The sequence below is a fragment of the Anguilla anguilla genome, chromosome 4 (genome assembly GCF_013347855.1).
Source record: "Anguilla anguilla isolate fAngAng1 chromosome 4, fAngAng1.pri, whole genome shotgun sequence".
In the NCBI taxonomy this organism is placed as follows: domain Eukaryota; kingdom Metazoa; phylum Chordata; class Actinopteri; order Anguilliformes; family Anguillidae; genus Anguilla; species Anguilla anguilla.
The window spans coordinates 7,693,092-7,716,375 of NC_049204.1; the positions used below are offsets into that span (position 1 = coordinate 7,693,092).

Below are 23,284 nucleotides of genomic sequence, written 5' to 3' on the forward strand. Positions count from 1 at the left end.
AGCAGAAACTCTTGCACGGAGAGATTTACAGAGATGACATTCTTACACTGCAGCAATTTATACAGGTGGATATTTTTGCAGAAGCACTTCGGGTGAAGCACCTGGTGAAAGTACATGACTGCAGCTGAGCATCAAATCCAAAACCCTTCAGTTGTTACAAACGCAGTTCTCTCACCGTTGCACTGAACTTCTGCTTTGGGTCTCTCATCATTGGACAATGCAAACTGTCCTCTGTACAGTGAATCAGGTGATACGAACAGACAAACAACTTGTATTTTTGCCTGAAAGGGGGGATCAGGTGTGGCACCACGCATCACGACTGATAAAAGCGCAGAGGTCTCAAAAACATTTTTTCTTTTAATTATAAACATAATTTGTTCAGCGTTAACAAGAGTGTGCGCCCTTGTTCTTTGTCTGCCTATCTGACGGTGTGCATCTTGTTACAAAGGGTGTGCATTTTTTCTGACATAAACTATATAACAACAGGCTTGATACCAAGAAATTCATTTTGCCGTGACTGCTTAATTCATGCCACATTTAAACATATGTATACGGTTATGTGATTGAATTGATCAAGAGAAAAATCAGGTTGAAGCCATCAGTCCAGTGAGTCCACCCTTAAAATGTTCATTGTAAGTGGCACGCCATCATTAACTTGTATCTGATTTCTGAATATATGTCATAATTAAAACAAGAATTTACTGAGATAAATGCAAAGTTGCACCTTATTCAAAAGCACATTTACAGCCAGTCCTTGGTAAAATACACAAGTCTTTGAAAATACATATATTTGATGTATTCTCCAATACAGTGCAGGAAAAAGTATTTTGTGATCACATTAAACAATTACTTAAAAGCAAATAGCCTACTTTTCCCAAATACAGTTCAAATACTTTTGAAAAAGGAACCGACATTTCAAATTCTTCCATCAAACCCTTCGTATACAACTCAATAACCACAGCTTTAATAATCCCAGTTCATCTAAAATACACACCTTTGTCTCTTCAAGCGCCAAGTGAAGTGTAACAGTGTGCTGTTTGGACAGTGATTATATTTTGTGTTTGCTACGTCAGGTGGCCATGTCAGAGTGCAGCCAGAAATGGCTCCCCATAGTTACTGTTTCTATGAAACCCATCCTTTTAAGAAAAAAAATGTCCAGAAGCTAGCTATCTACACCAACTCAGGAGGTGTACTGTATATACGTACAGTTTAACACGTTAACAAAAAAAGCGTATTGTGCGGAGCTCGCTAGCACTATAGCTCATAAACCATGCCAATACATTGTTCGAACAAAATATTTAAATGCTGCAGACTAACCAGTTTTTTTTTTAAAGTTCTCAATGAGTCGAAGCTTACGTTTGGTAGCTGCCGTGTCGATTTACAGGCGCTAGTATGGTTTGGTTCAGTTTGCCACCTGCTAGCTCACAAATGGTAGATAGTTGGCAAACAGTTTCGCGTTAGTTATTTAACAAATACGTTAAATTCATGTTTTTCCTCAAACTCACAATATTCTCGAATTTGCTGGTACGCTGAATTTAACGTTTTGTTCATAGCCTATATTACCTGGTGATTCAACTGTTACTGTAACTTACGAACAGCCTGCTTTTTTGAAAACCCATCTAGCTAGGAAGGACTTTTCATCTTGGTCGACATCGGTTGTAAGCCTGACGCACACAGATGCTCCATCCACACGGACACCAGTCACCAGATGTCAGACATGAAAAACAGTCTGTTAACGCTAGCCCATTAGTCACGGCGCACTGTGATGCTTCGTAAACGTTAGGCGTCCGGTCACCCCAGACAAATTAGAACAGTGCTTTACATTGCTACGTCAGATTTCTTATGACATTTACGTCTTTCTCGTAGCAACAAATGGCAGGCCTAACTATGTCTAGTTCGCCTTAATCACACTTCGCGTGCCCTCATGTGAAAATAGGCTACGTTAAAAAAAATTTTTAAAAAAGAAAAGAAAGAAATTCATTTGATACGCGTCATGTCTCGAATTCTCGCTACAGAATGCACAGACTCGATGTGCAATGCAGGTACTCCTAGCCTAATGTCTGACAAGTACGCCCAGGGGTATACTTGGATGTTTTGTTGTCATAAGGGCATGCCAGTAGACGTTAGACTGCTGAAGCTTGAACCTCTGTTTGAATAGATGAATACGTTGTTGTTCAGAACACCATGCTTCATCCACTGTAGTAATGATAATGGGATTTGATGTCTGGTACTGAAAAAAAAAAAAACACCTCTCCATCCCTCACACGCCCCAGGTTCAGCTGTGTTTGTCTCTGAATTTTTTTGAGACAGGTGCACGGGTGCACAATGAAATATCAGTTTCCAACATGACAAAAATATATTTTTTAAAACAAACAAACAAAAAAAAAAAACAGCTGGCATAAAATCAAGGGCAACAAATTTACAAAACCCTAATATGAAGCCAGTTAATACATTTGATGAGTTGTATTTTATCAAAGGACTTTCACAAATACACAATCATCAAAAAAATCACAAATACACACTTTCACAACATTTCACAGGTTTTTTAAAAATGTATTTAGTACCACAAAAGTTTTTTTTTTTGTTTTTTTTTTTTACAACATTACAGTAAGGTTGTCATTCTTGCTTGGGGTGAGAAAGTACATTCAAAAGTAACAACCTGTGCAGTCAGTGTGTAGTGTGTGTGTGTCCGTGTATGCGTGCATGTATGCATGCGTGCGTGTGCGTGCGTGCGTCCACATGTGTGTGTGTGTGTGTGTGTGGTAGTAAAGGTGCTAATGCACTGCTTTCTACTATGGGGAGACAGAGGCAAAGGTAGTTTGGGAAACAACTTCCTACAGCACAGTGTCCCCTCAGAACTGTGGGGAGTCCATCTGGCCCAGATGGCTGGATGAGTGCCTTCTATTGGCACATCCACCCCACTTTTAAACAGCAAGCTGGTTTTCCCAAGACTATTGAATAAAACCCTCATCACACAGCACGTGAAATGATATAACGTATATATATATATATATATTTATATATATTTTTTAAATCAGCTGCCCTATTTCCTGAAAACATTTCGCCAGGAAGAGATCAGATCTCCGACTCGTCGTTAATGTACTTGAAGACGTCCATCGGGGAAACGACTCTGGGAGACAGGTTGTGATTGGCGACAGGCTGCGTCGAGTCGTCGCCAGAATGGTTGTTGCCGGCGTTGCAGTTCGTCGGAGTCACCAGCAGCTTGGTCTCGGAGGCCACCTTGGTCTGAAAGGGCACCTGGCGCACGGTGAAGTCCGGAGGGGAGTTTTGGGTCTGCCGGACCCCGGCGTGCCCCAGGGACTTGGGCGCATAGCGTTTCAGCAAAGGGAAATGCCCCTGGCACACGTTCCAGGTCACCAGGGCAACCAGCAGCAGTGACAGCAGGGCCACAGCCACCTGCAAGGCTATAATCTTGCCCTGCTTGCTCTGCGACTGTAAGAGGAAGGAGGAATCCTCCCCCTGCAGTTCGGGGGTCACGGTCAAGGCCTCCTTCGCAGGCACCTTTGTGGACATGGCGTCCGGGGGTGGGGCGCCTGTGGGCGGGGACTGTGTGGGCGGGGCATCCGTGGGGGGTAACGCCGGCTCCCCGCCTCCGGGCTGCAGCCGGTAGGCCGCCACGGTCCTGGTGTGCCGCGCCCCTCCGGCCCACTCCACGGACTGGCAGGTGTAGAGGCCGGCGTCGGCCGCGGCGGCGTGGCGGACGATCAGGCCCTCGTGGTAGAAGAAGTACTTGGCGTCGGAGGGGCCCAGTGGTCGGCCGTCAAAGAGCCAGAGCACCTGGGCCAGGTTGGTGTCGGGCCGGCACTGCAGGAGGATGTTGTTTCCCGGGATCAGCGTCTGGCTCTGGGGCTCCACACTCGCTGAAGCACGGACGCGCAGAGAGAGAAGGCAAGGCAAAGGCTATTAATGCACCGCGCAGAGCATCAGCTGTAGCTGCAACCGTGGATCTTCCAGAGTTGCAATTACACACTGACTAATGATGCTGCTCATGCACGTGAAGTAGCAGGGATTCAAATCAGAAGAAAAATGCATTTTATATGTAGCACTTGTTTTCCAAAATGGGATATTTGGACAATGCCAAAAAAAATGCCGGCAAAAATGTTTATTACCTCGGTTGTGCACGTCACACACCCCCCTTATCGATTATGAGCATACCTGAGCCTGGACACAGGGATTCGTTCCCATCTCTCAAACTCTGGATCAGGGTCCTGAAAGACAGAGAGGTAAGATTAGATTTAGATTAGATTCTTTAGTGTACTTCTAGAGGAAATGTGTTTCCACAGTCCACACAGTGCACATGCCTCAATAAAACACAATATGTACACACATACAAGGATACATCTGTAATCCACACATTGTTAAATCATTTCATATCTTTATATAAAAAAAGCCTTAATAAGACTTAATAAACAAATCTTAACATTGAGAACTTTCAATTACCAGCAATGGAACTCCAGCTCTGGGTGTTTTCAATAGCCTCACAAACGAAAAAAGTCAATTGATCATAACAGACAGCCCAGGCGTTGTTAGAGGCTCCTGATTCTAAGCCTCAGATATTAAATCTCCCAGAAGAGGTTCATATAACAAATGTTTTGGCTTTCCCAAACATTTACTGAAAACATTGGAAAGACTGCAATACACTATCTCCCTGAAGCATTCCTACATCTCCCAGAAGTCATTGCGGCCGGGTTGGACTGACCGTCATATGTACAGCCGGTGCAGCGTACCTGCCTGAGGTTGACTCTAGTCTGGACATATGACGGTCAATCCAAGGCTGCAATGACTTCTGGGAGATGTAGGAGTGCTTCATTGGAAAGACTCTGCAAGGCACTATCGCCTTGAAACATGCCTACATCTCCCAGAATTCACTGCGGCAGGGTTGGATTGACTGTCATATGTAGTCGGTGTAGCTCACCTGTCTGAGTCTCGGCTGGACACGGCGGTGCAGAGAGCTGCAGTGGCGTTCCACGCACAGTAGGGGTCTCTGGCGAGCACGCAGTCCTGGCAGGACCTGTAGCGGCTGCAGTCGCTCAACGCCATCTGCACCGCGGCGGTCTCTGATCCCGCGTACAGCTGGCCCTGACGCAACAAAAATGTGGCTCGTTTAACGTCACTTTCACTGCAGCTCCTCAACAAAGTGACCAGGAGACAAAGTGATCTGCAGTTTTATCACCCGGAGACAATCACACACACACACACCCAGATAAACTTCGCAGTTAGCAAAGGGAACGTATAGTAATGTAAATATACTGTAGCAATTACCTGTGCTCATTTTCAAGTTAATAAATAATAATAATAATAATAATCCGACAAAGTGATGTGTTATATTATGTAAAGCTTACACAAATAATGGATAAAGGCCACCCTAAAAATCCATTTTGGTATATTTATTTATCAGAGCTGACAGCAAACAGTTAATACATCAATACAGAATATATACGTTATATACATAACTCTTATGGCAAAATTAAATGTTCATTTATAATCTGTCTTTTCATGCAAATTATAATGAAATGCACTTTATAGACACCAGGGGGTGCTCGTTTTAGTCAATGTTCTTATTCAATGATATAAAGGCCAGCCTTTCTTAACACTTCATTATTTATGCACTGTTTTTATTGCAAGAACCTTAATACACAATGAAATGGAACAGAACGTAATTAGTAGTGACTACATGAGCAAAAGTGCTATCGTTTCTCTGTTCCTCTGCATAATTTGTCCTGATATCATAACCATATCCAGTATGAACAAAACATTCCACGATTAGTATGATGAAAAGCTTTGCTGGTACAGGCCCTGGATCTGAACTGTTATTCAAAGTGCCCAGTCAGCTTATTTTGTGTTACCGTGATACGAGAGAGCCGGAGGGTTTTGATTGGCTCTGGGACAGGAAGCAGCTGCACCTCTTCGATGATGAACATCTCACCATTGTAGTTCACGGCTTTCTGGACGAAACCATTCTCTGTGAATGAAACAGCAAATGCACTGTCACTGACCTGCTCCATGGCACCCCCTGTAGGACTGGCACAAAGCTGGAGGGTTGTGCAAGTATATTTATTTTATTTAACCAAGAAAGACTGATTGAGATCAAAATCTCTTTTGCAAGGTAGATCTGGCAAGACAGCAGTTAAAGAGTTTAGTGTCAACAAATTCAGACAAAAACAATCATGATAATGGAAACATCACAATATAATCAGAAAATTATGATTTAACTTGTCCTTCAGTTCACATAAGTGGGGAAAATATCCTTAGTTTTGTGATCAAAAATGCATTCCATAACCACAGAGCAGGTAGAATGAAAGTCGTCCTTGTCTCCTTCGCTCTATGCCTTTCGAAACGTGAAGGACAGCCCAGACTATTGTCGCCATTGTTCCGAGATCGCCTCTGAGCATTCTGGGATAGCGCACCTGTGCCGATGAACATGACGTCGTAGCTGTGCCCGTCCAGTGCCGTCACGCGGTCCACGACGATGCGGGTGAACATCGGGCCCCTCTTCACCAGCTGGGGCCCCCCCGTCAGGGGCCGCACGGCCTCGTCCATCAGGGGCCGGTCCCGCACAAACTGCAGGGTCTTATCCGGCAGCCCCATGGAGCTCTGAATGCCCTGCTTCCTCACAGCGTCGTTAATGCACTGCACCGCAAGCAAAAGCACACAAACATCTTCACTCACTCTGAGCCTCAGCTATTCACACCATAACAGGCATAGCAAAAACAAGTAGGCTATTTAAGCTCCCTGCTTACTGTCTGAGACATGCAGTTTTGCCATTTAACTCTTGCACTCACTCCCTTTGAAGAGAAGGTTTTTTGGAATGTTTTTTTTTTTTTTTTTTTTTAATTCTGAGTCAGTGTTCTAGAACTCCATCGATTTCAGTTACCAGTAGTGATTGTTAAATCAGCCTTAGAATTTTCAATTAAGAAGATTCTAATCACATATTTCCGATCTTGCATCTTAAAGGGTAAAAACAGTTGTAAACAATCCTGTTCCTGGAAATCTACCGTCTAGTAGGTTTTCATTCCAGCTCTAACAAAGCACTCATTACATTACATTACATTCATTTGGCAGACGCTTTTATCCAAAGCGACGTACATTCAACAGCTAAAGATCTCAATAAGTACAGTCAGTTTATTTGGATTACTGTATATGTAAACAAAAACAGTCACTGCAGGAATCTGATCATGTTTTTCTTTCCCCAATTTAAAAAAAAAAAAAGTAGTTTCTAAAATTTGAGAAAAACTTCAAACTCAAAACTGCGCTTATGAGCCACAGCAAATAGTCAAATTATTCAAAATGTCCTGCGTGAGATATTCTCAGCAGGATTTTCTGAGCAACAGGGACTTACGTAGCCATCGGTGACACTGCGTCAAACACCTCACAAACAGCACAATTAAAGCAACAGCCCGCAAACTGCTCCGACGGTTAAAAACAGTCATTTACTCCGCACGTGACTTTGTTTTTGCCATGCCTAGGCAGGAGTAAGAGTCCAAAGCCGAATTTCTTCTTTGACACACTGGACACACCGCACAGACCACACAGACCGAACACACCGCACCCACCGAACACACGGAACACACCGCATACACTGAACACACCACACACACCACATGCACCGCACACACTGCACACACCACACACACCGAACACAGAGCACCCACCGAACACATGGAACACACCGCATGCACCGCACACACGGAACACACCGCACAGACCAAACACACAGAACACACCGCACGGACCGCACACACCACACACACAGAACACCACACACACCGAACACACGGAACACACCACACACACCGAACACACCGCACCCACCAAACACACGGAACACACCGCACAGACCAAACACACAGAACACACCGCACGGACCGCACACAGCGCACCCACCGAACACACGGAACACACCGCACCCACCAAACACACGGAACACACCGCACAGACCAAACACACAGAACACACCGCACGGACCAAACACACAGAACACACCGCATGGACCGCACACAGCGCACCCACCGAACACACGGAACACACCGCACCCACCAAACACACGGAACACACCGCACAGACCAAACACACGGAACACACCGCACCCACCAAACACACGGAACACACCGCACCCACCAAACACACGGAACACACCGCACAGACCAAACACACGGAACACACTGCACGGACCAAACACACGGAACACACCGCACCCACCAAACACACGGAACACACCGCACACACCACACACACCGTTAACTCACCGTCCCGGGTCGAGGGACAGGTATCTCTCCGCTGTACATCACCCACTTCACGTGAGACGTCTCCACGGTGACGGACGTCTTGTACCGCCCTTTGGAGAACACGTCTCCGATGGCGGTCACACTGTACGCGCACACCGCTGACATATTTGAGGAGCCCCTGCCACACAACAAGCAAGACCCCCCCGCCCCTCCGTTATTCACAAACGTATTTTCTCTCAACACTGTACATCTGTGGCATTTGCTGTCTGTACCATTATGTACACGTAAACATTCCCATAATCCTCTTAGAGAGGGACTTGATTTGACCCTCGGCAAAAAAAAAAAAAAGAGACTGGACCCAAGTGACACGCATTTGAAACCGTTTTTGATGCGGATAAATTCTAAATGCTCCTGAGAAATTTCTGTATTTGTAATGAATCCATCTGCTAACCACAATGTACTTTTATATGAAAGAGGAATTTTGTTCTAAATATTGGTGAAATTACAGTTTTCATTTAAAATTCTCAGTAAGGGTAAAATAGAATAATTATTTAACCACCACTGCATAAGACCTGCTTAATATTACACAATATTTCTACAGAGTGCTGCAGAAAAATACTTTTGCCAGTAACAGGAAACAGTCAGACCTCAGTTAATAAACACCGGGCGAAGCAATGCATACATTCCATTATTTGTTCAGTCTGTTGAAATCAGGATCGTCCAATCTTATCTGATTCTACTTATCAAGGTCTTGATTGAAGACCATGATTAGTTAATCATTTGAATCAGGTGAATCAAAAATCTGTGCACACGCACTGGCCCTTTTCAGATAAGACTAGGCAACCCCTGGGTATCAATTTAGTACATTTTACAATCAGCATATGACAGAACACCTGTGAGATAGTGAAGGAGAGCCTCGCTTGTCATTTTACATGGCCAAAATTGATTGCCTAGTAGTAAACTTTTTTTTTTTTTTTTTTTTTAACAGAGCAACTTCTCCTATTATTCTGCAAATAAAATCCACCGCCCGTATGCAAAAAGCGGCTCAGAGCGGCTCAGTGCTGTCGTCAAAGCCACAGGAACACCAGATCAGTGACAGTCGCATTTCTCAAATGAAGATTCCCTATGAAATAGGGAAACTGCGCGTGAAGAGCCGCCATTTCGGCTCTGATAACTCACTGCGGGGTGAACACGGCGTAGAAGATGCTTTTCCGCCAGTCGCTGTGCTGCAGCAGGAAGACATCTTGGACGATGTAGGGGAGGCTGGGCTCTGGGACAGAGCAGTCCAGACGGGCCTTTAAGAACGTGGTCCACCTTCTCTGCAGCGTCCGCTGGCCACCAACGTCCCCCTGTGCATAGGTGTGGGGGGGGGGGGGTGGGGGGGGGCTGTGTCAGTATCTTTAACTCTGTTGCCATAGCAGTACAGATTAAGCCTCACACCAGGAGCCTGTTTCATGAAGCAGGATTACTGAGTTAGCTGGATAACTGCACTGAGTAAAACCTGGAACCCCTGCCAAATCTGGAACATGGAGTGAAGTTAAAAGAGCTGTTCCAGGGTTTACTATAGTTGCACTATATGACCAAAAGAAACTGGACAGCCCTTGGTCTGCTGCAGTTTTTCATGGTTTGGGCTAGGCCCCTTACAGTTCCAGTGAAGGCAAATCCTAAAGCTGCAGCATACAATCACATTCTAGGCGATTCTATGCTTCTCCCAACAGTTCGGGGAAGGCTCTTTCCTGTTTCAGCATGACTATGCCCCCGGGCACACAGCGAGGTCCACATATAAATGATTTTGTCGAGAACGGTGTGGAAGAACCTGACTGACCTGAACCCCATCCAACACCTTTGGGATGAATTGGAGAGCCAACTGGGAGCCAGGCCTAATCTCCCAATCAATGCCCGACCTCACTAATGCTCTTCTGGAACAGAAGCAAATCTCTGCAGCAATCCTCCCAACATCTAGTATAAAGCCTTCCCAGAAGAGTGGAGGTTGTTATAGCAGCACAGGGTGGACCAACTCCATATTTATGCCCATGATTTTGTACGAGACGTTGGATGTCAGGTGTCCACACTCTTTTGGCCACGTAGCGTACTCCACAATCCCGCTTGGTGACGCAGGCCCCAGCTGAACGAACCACGAGCGACCGGCCACACGCAGCGGGGGGCGTGTAGGTTACCTTGCAAACGCGCGCTACGCGCGACACCATCAGCTTGTTGGGGAAGTCGTACTCCACGGCGTTCTCGCTGAAGAACATGTAGACCTTGTCGTCGTCCCCGTCGGAGCTGCCCTCGCTCTCCCGAACCACGTCCATGTGGACGAAGACGGGCTCTGAAATCACACGCGGCCGTTTCAGGAGCTGAGATTTCGGTTCCAGTTTTAAAGCTCAAATAATGTGTGATTCAGTAACTACATACAAAAAATATGACAAGAAAAAAACCAAAACAATCCAATTTGTTTCCATGAAATGTTTCCATGAAAAGTAGTATTTTTGGGAATTGTAGTGAACTGAAAAAGGAGAGGTGGTCCAGAGAGAAAGAGATATTTTGAGAGATGGTGAGAGAGAGAGATAGTGAGAGATGGTGAGAGAAAGATCACGAGAGATGGTGTGAGACTAAGAGATGATGAAAGAGACTGTGAGATGGTGAGACATTGTGAGAGAAAGATATTGTGTGAGACACACAGAGAGATTGTGAGCGAGAAAGGGAGAGAGAGACTGTGAGAGAGAGAGAAAGGGTGGGAGAGAGAGACCGAGAGAGAGATTGTGAGAGACAAAGGGAGAGAGAGCGAGAGAGAGAAAGGGAGAGAGAAAGGGAGACAGCGAGAGAGAGAGATTGTGAGAGAGAAAGGGAGAGAGATTGTGAGAGAGAGAGCGAGAGAGAGATTGAGAGAGAGAGAGAGAGAGAGAGATTGTGAGCAGATGTCAGGGTTCTGACCGTTGAGCCAGGAGCTCTTGAATTCTGTCCGTATGGCGGTGGCAGAGCTCCGGAGCACCACGGGCTCCGAGCCCAGGAAGTTGTTTGAGGTGGCGGAGTACAGGCTCCCATCTGAGAGACACAGGAAGTAGGGTCAGAAGCGGGACACAGTCTGAGCACAGCAAGAGAGCACAGTCTGAGCTACTATACAGCTGCACATTAAAACTCTACAGCACCTACACACTATCCAAAATTTTTTTATCAAACAAATGTTTCTGGTAACAGATTAATTTGGTAGCAGTTTCATTCTTAAAAATACCCTTCCAATCAGGGTCGACAGGAACAAAGTTCGCAGACAAACCAAACCGCATTCAATGCAGAGGTAGCAGACAGCATTAATCTGGGCTGTATTTTCTAAACAAACTTCAGAAAGAACATTCTAATTGCATATTTTGTGATCTGACACCTTAAAGCAGGGGTGTCATACTAAATTCCCAGGGGACCACGGTGTCTCTGGGATCTTGAGGTTTCCTTTCAACCATCTGCCAAATAAGGCCTTGAGAACTAGGAAGTGTGGAGTCTTCAGCCAATCAATGGCTTGAATGAAGCACTGCGGCCAAGGACACCTTGAAAACCAGCAGACACTGCGGCCCTCAGGGACCGGCGATTGACACCAGCGGCCTTAAAGGGTTAAAAGGAGGTACACACACCTATCATGATGGAGAAGTGTCTCTGGAACGGGTCGAACGGACACTGGCCTTTTCCCTCCTCCTGCTGCTCCTCGAGCCTCAGCTGCCCGCCAGCGTACGTCTGTTAAGGGTGCAAACGCTGAGGTGTGAAACGACACACACACACACACACACACACACACACACACACACACACACACACCCCGAGGCCTAAACACAACCCATCAGCACTCCGGCCCAGTCTGAACGGGATCAATGTCCTCTGTTTCACACAGCCAACACCTGCGAGCTGAATTATCAATGGACAGTGTTACCTTCAGGACACTCTGAAATGACAGTAGAGGTTCATCGAGTTTGTTAGGCAGCTTGGTTTTTTGTCAGCGATATCGAATGTCGAGCAATTTAACACTTAACGGGCATTCCGGTTTAAAATTTTTACGCGTACTAGGAAATGTGGACGTTTCACGACGAAAAACACAGAGCAAACTGTGAAACGGCTCGCCTGAGCCAATGTCTCATTCCTCATTTGGGCAGGACACTGGGTGGGTAAAAGGATGCATAGCTTTTTGTTCACAGCAAAGCCAGAACAAACTCAACTGCCACTGTAAACCCCTAAATCAGGGGTGTCAGACTCCAGTCCTGGAGGGGTGCGGTCTGCGGGTTTTTGTGGTTTCCCTTCCATCAGCAGCCAGACTCTTTAGCCAGTCAGACAACTTAAACAAAGCACTTATGTGCAGGAACACATCAGAAACCAGCAGACACAGCGACCCTCCAGTTTGAGACCTCTGCCCCTTTTTTTTAAAGTGTCACATCCACAGAACCACAGTCAAATCCCAGGGAAAGCAGACACAGATCCACATATGCAAACGGAAGCGATGCATTTCCCTGCAAGCAGCTGGTGAAGAGGTCTAATGAGAGGAAGAGTAACTGCGTTTGGAACACAGCCTCTTTCCCTGTGTTGCCAACACAGCCAGCCACAGTTTGCTCTGGAGCGATACAGTCCGTTGCTACGGCAGCGCGACACTTACCATGTAAGTACAGGTGGGACTGAACGCGTTGGTGCCGCACACGTACATTCTGTCATCGTCCGCTTTCTGCAGGACCCGTATGTAGTTTCTGCATTCGGTCTGTAACCCAACGAGGAGGAGACTCGTCATCCCTCGGTTTACGGTACAAGTGACCATTACACTCTCAGCCCTACAGAACACTATCAGCGGAACACCAAGAAAAAACCTACGGGGAACATACTGCGTTCTATAAAGTCTCTGAACATTTTCACTTTTGCACGCGTTTTGCAGTGATTGAAATAAGCAAGGCCGGGTGCAGTGCAGTTCTGGAAACAGAAAGATATTTTTAAAATAACATTGTAACAATTCAGATCATTTCAGACAGCGGTGTGGAGGTCATGTAAATTTACTGACTCGTATATATTATTGTTATATAAAATATTGAACACGCATACATACATGCATGCATGCATGCATACACACTACCCACAACACCTCCCATACACACACACACAAACACACACACTTTCTCTTACTTTAGCGTTTTTTCCTTTATAGGTGCATTCTCTCTGCTTCTCCTCTGTGACTTGCCAGTAGACCTGTAGGAAGAGAACTGTGCTTCAGACAAGCCGCCGGGATGCATTATGGGATATGTAGTGAAACGGGACAAAACCCTGGCCTCCATCAGGCTCGCCGCACCTGTGCCTTCTTGTGGGAGATGTCAGCCATGTCCAGGGCAAAGACAGCCTCGCGCGCCCCGAGGAAGAGCAGGCCCAGATCCTCCCGCAGAAGCATGGTGGTGTAGTTCCACACGTTGTCCTCTCTGAACAGCTTGATACTGGCACCTCATGGTGTAAAAAAAAAAAAAAAAATTAAAAACCGGAATTTAACAAATAACTAAATAAATATCACAATCACCAATTCCGTGGAACTCAACAGGCGCACCCCTGCTAAATTTTTGGCATTTTTAAGCAGCCTCCCTCATCGCCCTGTCTGGCGGACAGAGCGATGAGGAAGGCTGCTTAATACCACTGGGTATTCTAAATTGGGTGCAAGGGGAATGGGGGGTAATTAACCATTTAAGGTGTGCAATCACACAGATATGTGATTAGAATGTTCTGAACATTCTAATGCTGATGTCACAATCACCACTGGTAACTGACAGCGATGGGGAGTTCTAGAACACTGACTGGGAGAATTTTGAGAAACGCACTCCACGCGACCTACTCTTCAAAGGCTTAACGCGACGAGAGAAGACTTACTGTCGTAGGGGACACTTTTTCGGGGTTTACACCCATGGCAGACCCCTTCAGGGAGCGCCGGAGCGGTGAGCAAGCCACACAGGAGGAGCAGGACGGCGAGCGGAGACATAGTTCAGTGCTGGGGTCTGTGCGAGGGCTCCCGAGCGCAGAACATGACCCGGCGGACGGAGGAGGACCTGCGGTTCAGTCGGAGGTTCAGCGGAAACGTTGGCACGGGCCTCCGAAGCGAGCGCTGCCGATGCCTCTTCCATAGCCGAGGAGGAAACCCATCCCAGCATCCTCTCACCGCGTCAGGTGGCGAGAACTGGGCCTTCAAACGCCCAGGGCACGGGGCGATCCCAGCATCTAGGAGAACGAGAACACGAACGTCGGGATGAAGCGGCCTTGCACAGATTTGGCTGTATAAAACAGTAGCTCACAGTGGACATAGAGAGTTAATAAAAAAAATTTAAAAAACATTTTTTTTTTTTTTTTAAAGAGTGAAATTGACTTCTGTTCTGTCACAATCCATAAAATAACGAGCGATGCAGCAGGTCAATGCTGTAATTATAGAGTGCCTGCCCTTTCCGTTTCTGAAGTACATTAACTGATGCATCAGACCAAATCCACATAAACATTTTTTTTTTGCCTCTGGCAGAGCCTTCAGTAGAGATGGAGGCCGGTCATTTTCAGTCTGTGTAGAAATCACGAGCTATTAAAGCAAATTTTCAGCACAGGGAAACGCATTCAATACACACAATACAGGCTTGGCTGTTTGCCAATCAGTCAGTGCTTTTGAGTTTTTTTCCCCCTCAAAGTTAGCTCCTGCTGTTGTCACTGAAGATATATTGCAGTGATATTTTCTTCCTGAGGTGATGAATGAACAAAACCCGTCAGAACAGATTAAGTGTTTTACAGATCTGTTTTAAAATGTAACATCGTCCCTCCCCCACGCCAGTCTGTTCCTGTTCACCTCATGATCGAGGTTCCCTGCGCTTGCTTCTGATAAGTGAGGCTCCAGCTGGGATGCAGACTGTGTAGTATAGTGGTTAGGGAGCCTGGCTTGTAACTCAGAGGTTGCAGGTTCAATTCCTGGTGGGTCACTGCTGTTGTATCCTTGAGCGAGGTGTTTGCCTGATATAAATATACACCAGTACACATAAGAATTAGGAGTGTAAACCTCCGACTTCACTACGATAGGATACGAATTAGATTATCGAAAAACAGTTCAATATTTGGCTAAATCACAAGTTTTGCTATAATATGATCCGATATAACAAGAAATGATCAACATGCATGATCCGGAACACACAATCCTGCTACGCATGTAGCCTAACCAAAATGAGCTTGAGAGTGCACATCGTGTTTTCCCACATATCTCCAGGACGTAAGACAACGTAACATTAACTGTGAAGTGAGTAATCATCCCCACTCCCTACAATACCTGCTCTAGGCTGAAAAGTAAATAAAGTAACTCAACGCAACAGAGTGGTGCTTATGAAAGCGCACCTTTTACGAGCTGAACACAAGCAGAGGCACGTCTGAAGTCACTTCGCTCTAGGCGGATCAAGAGCCCTCCGCATGTTCCACCATGCAGAGACGCTACGGATAAGCGCCGCAGCTACTAGCTGCTATGCTAACAGGCTCTTCAGCCGAACGCATTCGAAACAGGACAAACACGCGGGCCTGTCTGGGTAACAAAATAGCCCGTAAGATTCTTGTGGGTTTTAAATGACCATAAAAACAAACTACTCTTTTTCTGAAAACAAAGGCACTGTGTGTACTGCCCCACGGCCTTCAGTGTGTGACCTTCCACGGACGACGGGTACACATTGCCGGGATCAGGGCGGAAACAACTGGATTTCCAGGAGCTGGGTTTAAAACGAACTTCATGGGAAATTTTCAACGGCAGGTCACCGTTCGCCCCCAGGGAGTGTCCGCGCGCATTTCCAATCAGCAATCTAACGAGGAGTCGTGCCCCTTCAACCCTCCTGTGCGAACACGCCCGCGTCACCGTGCACGTAGCGCAAAAACAGCTCGCAGATCCAGTACCGACGGTCTCCGTGCAGTCTGTGCCAACCGCATTGCTCTTCAGTCCCAGTCCTGGAAAGCCAACAAGAGTCTGCAGGTTTTCGTTTTTCCACCCTAAGCTACAAAACCGATTTGTGTGATCAGCTGCCGTGGTGCTGAGTAACAACAAAAGCCAGCGGACCCTGTGGCTCTGCAGGAGCAGGGTTGAGGGCCACTGGTCTACTGAATGTATACTTATATTTTGTAAAAAAAATTTGCTTAACTTTTATTTAACCAGGAATACCGCCATTGAGAAAATCTCTTTTGCAAGGATGACCTCACATAAAACATGAAGTTAGCCAACAAGACAGTTTATTCATCAAGTTACAAACATGAAATGGGGAATGAGACAGTAGCATAACAGCAATTTTATACCTCACCAGCACTGACAACAGTCCACCACGAACAATTTAGCACCTTTCAGTAACGACTCGGCGCCAGAGGTCACGTTCAAATTCAAAGCACAAAAACACAAAACAGTTAAAACGGCTACCTGGCTGTCCTGTAATACAGTCGCGTCCCTCTGATTTGAAATGCGAGTGCCTCTGTTATAAAGTAAAATACAGTGCTTGGAAACCTGCTCTGTGATGTTTCTCCTTGACTTTGGTGGAACAGATGGCTAACCACACCATCTGCCTTGAAGGAAGAAAAAAAAAAAAAACTAGGGGCTAAGACATAATCATCACTGCAAACTGTTTTTTTAATGAGTCATGTGTTTATAGCAGGGGCAGAACCTCTGGCTTGATCGCCAGCACCTAGAGTTTGCAGAGCTTCACACCATATGGGCAGAGTTAAGCTCTTAATACAATGCAATGTAATGAATGAATCAATTCAGTGTCATGCATTGCAGAACTCAGCTTTGCTTAACCCAAGTTATAATGTTCTCTGAAAAGAATGCTGTCACTGGGATTGTCACCCTCGATGGAACCTCCCTCGTTATAAAGTTCTCTGATAAGAATATTGTCGCAGTGATTTTCACTCTGGACGGGACCTCCTTTGTTAGAATGTTCTCCGATAAGAATATTGTCCCAGGGACTGTCACTCTCCACAGAACCTCCCTTGCCAGGCTCATAATCTTATGGTGCTACGACAGGTTGACACACTGTTGCGGGAGAAATCTTGCCCAAATTCCAGGCAAGTACAGCACTTTTCCAACAAATGTCATAAACCTCAGTGTTCTGGTGCTCTGGAGAGAGAGTATCTGAGTGTCAGTCTCAGGCCAGGCTAAATCTTACAACATGCAGAGCAGTGTGTTCAGGAGCTGGTGGCTCCCACAGCAAAAAAGCAGCACCGTGTGGTTAAGCGAGACCTGGAATGACTCAGTCTGTTATGAATTACTCTACCCACCCTTCCTGTCATCATTCAACTTCAGATACATGTCGAAACTAGCTTCCACAAACTGCATTTTCATCAATATTGAATGTTTGTGAAACAATAAAAAAAAAACATCATATTTTACACGTTTTCATGCTACGTTTTTGGATTTGTCCATACTAATGCAAGTTCAGAGCAAAGACCAAATAAGACATTGATGATTTGCCCCCTAAACTTATTACAGGCCTATTTAGTGGCAGTAAACAGGAACTTCATGTCATTTAAATAATCACAAAATCAGCTATTCACTTGTGATACTGCCATGCATATGTAAGCAGGTGCATTAGGCAGCTAGTTAAATATTTAACAATATGACATGCAGCCTATGGGCCATGTCTGCAGAGAACGAACAAACCAACTTAACCCAATCTGACACTGGCTTGAGCAGCACGAGAAATGTACCGTTAATAAGAAATACGAGTAAAACCTGTTGTAGGATGGGCTGATCTCCTGTCACCGTCTGGCATAAAATCAGACATTGAGTTCTCTTCAATAAACATGCCCATTCAACTCGTAAACCTGGGTGAGTTCTGTGACAATTGTCTGTTCCAGCTGTGTGTGTGTGTGTGTGTGTGTGTGCGCGTTTCTTTTCCGTATTTACTGGTCCTTTTTATATCTAGCTAGAGTGCTACACCTCTTTTTCCTATCGTCTCTCCAACCCACCTCACTGATATCAAATCATTGCTACAAATGATTTTCTGCCAGGTCAAGTTTGCAAACAGACATTTCTTAATTTAAAAAAAATAAAATAAAATATATATATATATATATATCCACACACAGTATATATATCAGACATCTAATTTATAACTTCCAGAATTATTTAATTAATCTTTAACTACAGGAGTTGAGTTTAGTGCTTTAAAACAGCTAAGTCACACAACCTGGTGCCTACAGTGATTTTAAAGTTTACATTAGCAACAGCATGAGATTGGAAATATTATTTTTAGCCAATTTAAAAATGTGGCTGACCAGTAAAGTTGAAATGGACTTTTTTTTTTTTTTTTTTACAGTATGATGCTAAGTCTGCTATTTTGGCAAAGTGTAGCCTATATTTGGTAGGCCATTCATCAGATAATACTTTTTCAAGAAACATTCACACAGAAGTTTTCAGCTGTGCCAGGCGAAAGCTTCATTCATTAATGAAAAGTCATTTTTTCCATTTTACCGTCATCGTGTGAATACCAACTGAAACTAAAAGATTCACCAGAACGAAATTTAATTTACCACCATCTCATGAAGTGTTATGCCTTGTTTGACTCATACTGACTTGGGTGATCTAGGGTAAAGTCATACGTGAGGGACTGTCAAACAAAACACCAACTGACAAGTTTTATTCCAACTTCTACCCACACTTCATCCAATGGGGCATACTGCAGACATCCATAAATGTGAACGTAAATGTCAAAATACTTCCAGAACCATTTTGTCATCATGCAACCAAACACAACACAACACAGAACGGCACAGCACAGTGCAGTATAACAAAATAGGCTCAACCCCTATCCCACAATCCCAACCCCACCCAACCTCCTTCCACGGTCCCCACTGAACATTGCTTCTTTCTGCAATTGGGCATTCTAACTTTCCTTATATTAAAATTAGAAAGACAACATAACTAAGAATGGTGACTCAAATTATTATGTGGATAAATTCCTAAAAGTTTGATCATTACCATGCCTAGACTTTCTAGTACCCAGAAAGTTTGAATTTTTGGTTGCAGTTGCAATAAGATTCATTCAAGAATAGCTGAGAAGGACCATTTAGGTTTAGGTCAGTTTGCAGAACTAGGCCACTAGGACTAACCAAACCCCCCCCCCCCCCCCCCCCCCGTTTTATCATGGGATGTTTGTAATGTAATGTAATGTAATGTTTAGGCTACAGAATAAAATGTTGAAGTTATGCCTGCTGTGACATTATCTTACAATCAGGAGCCATGATTTAGAAATACAAGTTGGGGTTCATTTTTAAATAACTTTTCAAATAAACATTACATTACAGGATTTGAGCAGACCCTCTATCTTTTTTTACATAGCAAACCCACTCATACCACTGAATATACACTGAAACAACACCTGGGCTAAAAGGTACAACAACAATGGCGTCCTAGTTAGGATTACAGGCCCAGTTCTCTAGCCACATGGCCTCTCGGCAGTAAACGGTGTGCTAAGTGCAAATGAGATTATCAGCTTTGACTGGGAACGGGAACAATCGGGGGAGGCACTCTGCGCCTTGTCATCAAATAAAGTTCAAAGTACATCGTCTGTATGCGCAGCTCGTGAGGGAGTCCATTACAAACACTGAAGGAAAAATGGCTAACCTACCAAATATGGGGGGGTGGGTGAGGGGAGGACAGCCGTTGCAAACAAGCCCATGTTCCTTTTTCCAAACACTCAACATTCCAGCTAACACGGAGTAATTTCGGTTTTTCCCCCCCAAAAGTAGTGGGGTTGTACCTGTTTCAGCATTAATCCTGTCTCCCCCCCCCCCCCTCCCCCAGAAATTTTATTAAAAACTGTTTAACGTATACCCGGTCGAACCACCTCCATTGCAGCACAACTGCAGCTTCAGGTTTCTCTCCGAGCAGTCGGTACACAGGCACCCGCGTGACCCAGCGCATCGCCTCGCTAGCCGGCGCCGAAGAGGGTCTACGCAAATCTATGGAAATACTCAGCCCAGCTCTTCAGCGAAGAACTTAGCCTGACTTGTAAACGAAAAATGGTAGAAGTACTGATAAAAAAATATACATATTTTTTTCTCCCATGGTCACAGATACCTGAATTACAAAAATATTTAAAAATGGAATGTTCAAGCCATTGCTGGTTACGCTGCTAACTGACAGTTTCACCACGCCATATTTCCAAAACAAACCCAAGCTCACCAGTAACTTAACTGGCAAGTAACGTCCATTTGTAACTGACAGCATGCATTACATTGTCAGAGAAAACAATACAGAATAGGTTAATATTCTAATTAAGACACTATTCTAAATGTTGCTTAATAAACATACATTATTTTTTTATTAAAACCATCAGTAAATACTAATCATACTGCATGAAAAAGGCTAATGCTGCATCATTCTAAAAAGCAAGAATGATAAAGGGATTTATATATAAAAATCATTGAACAGTACAAATAATAAAATGACTGAATGAGCTGCTGAAAAAACTCTTACAACACTTTCAATTGACTGTCCGATAAGAGAGAAAGCATATTTTAATGCAACAGATCAATGAGTGAAAAGTGGAATTAAACCCAAAGGCTGAAATATGAACCAGTGGAGGTGTTTTTTGTGACTATGTGTGATGCTTTGTCTGGGTGGATTTGGGGAGGAAATGCAGGGAGGGCCCAGCTGACACTCTAAACACCACTGTTACTGTGCAGGATGTGTTTGTCGAAAACGCACCCAGTTCAACAACAGGGCTTTTTCTTATTGCCACGATAAATCAGAATATACAGGCCATTCTGTAAAAACGTCTGAAAATCTTTGTGCTTTTGATTATTTATCCAGTGAGGAAGTTTGTTTGATAAAAGTTTATACTACTACATCATGGCTTTTTAAAAAAAAAAAAAAAAAAAACACAAACACATTTAGCAGCTAAGGTCATATAATATTAAACAGAAGTAAAACATTCCAAGATGGACAGATGATTATGACAGCAAGTTCTGAACAATATGAGTGAATTTTGTAAAGAGGTGTGTATGTGACTGTCTGCATTGCTGCTCGGTCCTGCCTAAAACCCTTGGTGCACTTACAGCGCAGATGAACTGGCTTCGCGCAAAACAGGCAAGTCACGGCAGGAGCCAGAAGACACATGAAAATAGCTTCAAACCTCAAATGTCATCCTCCCAGGAGAAGCTCCTCCTGCGTGGCGTGACAAGTACATCGTGTTTATCAGGAGAGTTCATTTACGTCAGAATTACTAGCCTAGTACTACGCATCAGGCTGGACGCTCTGTTAAAGGGTTAAATTAATTCCGATTAATTCTTTAAGCTTGCAATTCAAATCTATTTTGCCGAACGACACAATGTTCAACTGATACAATAATTGCAACGGTCCTTCTACGGGAATGCGGCTATGGATACTAGACGTAAACATTTATAAACATTAGACTAGCTAGACTAGACTATATACATGAATAAATACAGATTCCTAGAAATTCACTCTGTGACCAATTCGAGCATAGCGTCACCACTAGCAAGCCATTAATTTTAAATGAAGATACACGCTAGCTTCTTCTGGGTGGCCATAAAATATTAAATGTTGTTTTAAATGCACTCAAGTTAAGTAAAATGAAGATGAATTATCTGTGCTAATACAGTACGACTATGAAATTATCGTTTGCTATTGCTGACGTTAATTTGAAATATAAGATAACTGGCCAGTGTCAGATAGTAGCTTGAAATTATAGCAATGTAGGTAACTAATCCCCATACATTTTATAATGCGTAATTTATGTTCAAGAATGAATTAGACTAAACTAAGGCTAAAATAATAAACATAACATAATAACGTTAGTAGTCTAGTGATCTAGGCTAGTGTTACTTTATCTTTATAGATCACCTTGCAAAATCGATCAATTTATATGAATATGATTTTTTATGACAGATCAATTTCGTTAACTTAGCAACCGTTAAAAAATGCAAGTTAGTCAGACTATCTAGCTAGCTCTATATAGTTTAAGTTCGCCGTGGATGGCAACTAGCCTACCCCAACAAGACGTCTAGCTTGATTAACGTCGTTAGACTACATTATTTGCTAGTCAGCGTTAGCTACTCATATTCACTCTACAGCCCACCCACAATGGCAGAATTAAGATCAAAGTACGCCCGAAGCTAACGTTAGATAACTTCGCTAACTACCTATAATTAGTAACGTATTATAACGTGCTAATTGTCAATCGATAACATCCATATCAAGACACCATGACCGTTAGCAAGTTTGCTACCTAAAAGTTCCACAAGACAGCTTATTCAATGTCGACATAGCACCAAAATCAAGCTAGCCAGGTTGTTGTATCATACGACATGCCAGCGTGAACGACTTATTTCAGTTGCTGAAAACAAACAGATCGCAATCGTTAACTTTCTGGTGTCCTTTCGCACTGCATATTGCGGTTGGAAAAAAACTGACTTGCAAAACCACGGTAATGTTACCTACCTTGCAACAAAGACCGACGAGCTCCCTTCTGCCAACTTCGCTTGCTTGCCCTAACGTTTCACCGAGAAACAAATCAATCCAAAGCCCAGTTAGCACCCGTCCGCGTTGCAGTTTTTAAAAACAGACTTAGGAAATAAATGACGCCATCCTTAACACCTGTAGCTGCAAAACACTAGCACTCTACCTGACCAGCGAGTCCAGACTCGATGGTGTTTCTAAGGTAGTCTAATCACGTGACAGTCGCACATTGCCAGTTTTTTCGTGTCAGGTAAGTTACATAGAAGTTACATAGGATAGTACAGACTAATGAAAATAACATTTTAAAAAGCTATATATATATATATATATATATATATATATGTGTGTGTGTGTGTGTGTAAATGACCTGATTTTTTACAACAGAAAAAATAGGTGCCAACAATTCTCTACTGAGAGTTTCATTATTGTTCTTTTCATTATTCAACGTGAGATTTTTCACAATTATCGCCGCATGGCGACGAACGTCCCACGTTGACATGCCCTGTTAAAGTCTGCACGTGACATGTTTGCTTTGAACTGAACTGCGCTGAACTGAAGACGCCTC

The 23,284-nt window shown here is 44.1% G+C and overlaps 1 protein-coding gene across 2 annotated transcripts; it reads right to left on the minus strand.

Moving 5' to 3' along the window:
* Window positions 1-339: 339 nt before the first annotated feature.
* Window positions 340-22,929, minus strand: LOC118225813 (semaphorin-4E-like). Of its 2 annotated transcripts, XM_035414748.1 has the most exons (16): window positions 22,702-22,929; window positions 15,070-15,230; window positions 14,118-14,462; window positions 13,555-13,700; window positions 13,392-13,454; window positions 12,877-12,975; window positions 11,870-11,969; window positions 11,181-11,291; window positions 10,424-10,575; window positions 9,426-9,595; window positions 8,268-8,424; window positions 6,429-6,651; window positions 5,868-5,983; window positions 4,937-5,100; window positions 4,177-4,229; window positions 340-3,881 (listed from the first exon to the last, which is right to left on the minus strand). In XM_035414748.1, the coding sequence occupies exons 3-16, from the start codon at window positions 14,224-14,226 to the stop codon at window positions 3,076-3,078; spliced, it is 2,469 nt and encodes an 822-aa protein (XP_035270639.1). In that variant the 5' UTR covers window positions 14,227-14,462; window positions 15,070-15,230; window positions 22,702-22,929; the 3' UTR covers window positions 340-3,075. The 2 variants fall into 2 exon arrangements, with proteins under 2 accessions (XP_035270639.1, XP_035270638.1); XM_035414747.1 differs by lacking the exon at window positions 15,070-15,230.
* Window positions 22,930-23,284: the final 355 nt, after the last annotated feature.

Excerpts from the sequence above, each read along its gene's own strand:
- LOC118225813 (XM_035414747.1), bottom strand. The coding sequence starts at position 14,226 with ATGTCTCCGCTCGCCGTCCTGCTCCTCCTGTGTGGCTTGCTCACCGCT. Across the intron at positions 13,701-14,117 it reads AAAAAGTGTCCCCTACGACA|GTGCCAGTATCAAGCTGTTC; the intron begins GTAAGTCTTCTC and ends TTACACCATGAG. Across the intron at positions 11,970-12,876 it reads GTCCCACCTGTACTTACATG|ACGTACGCTGGCGGGCAGCT; the intron begins GTAAGTGTCGCG and ends CACCCTTAACAG.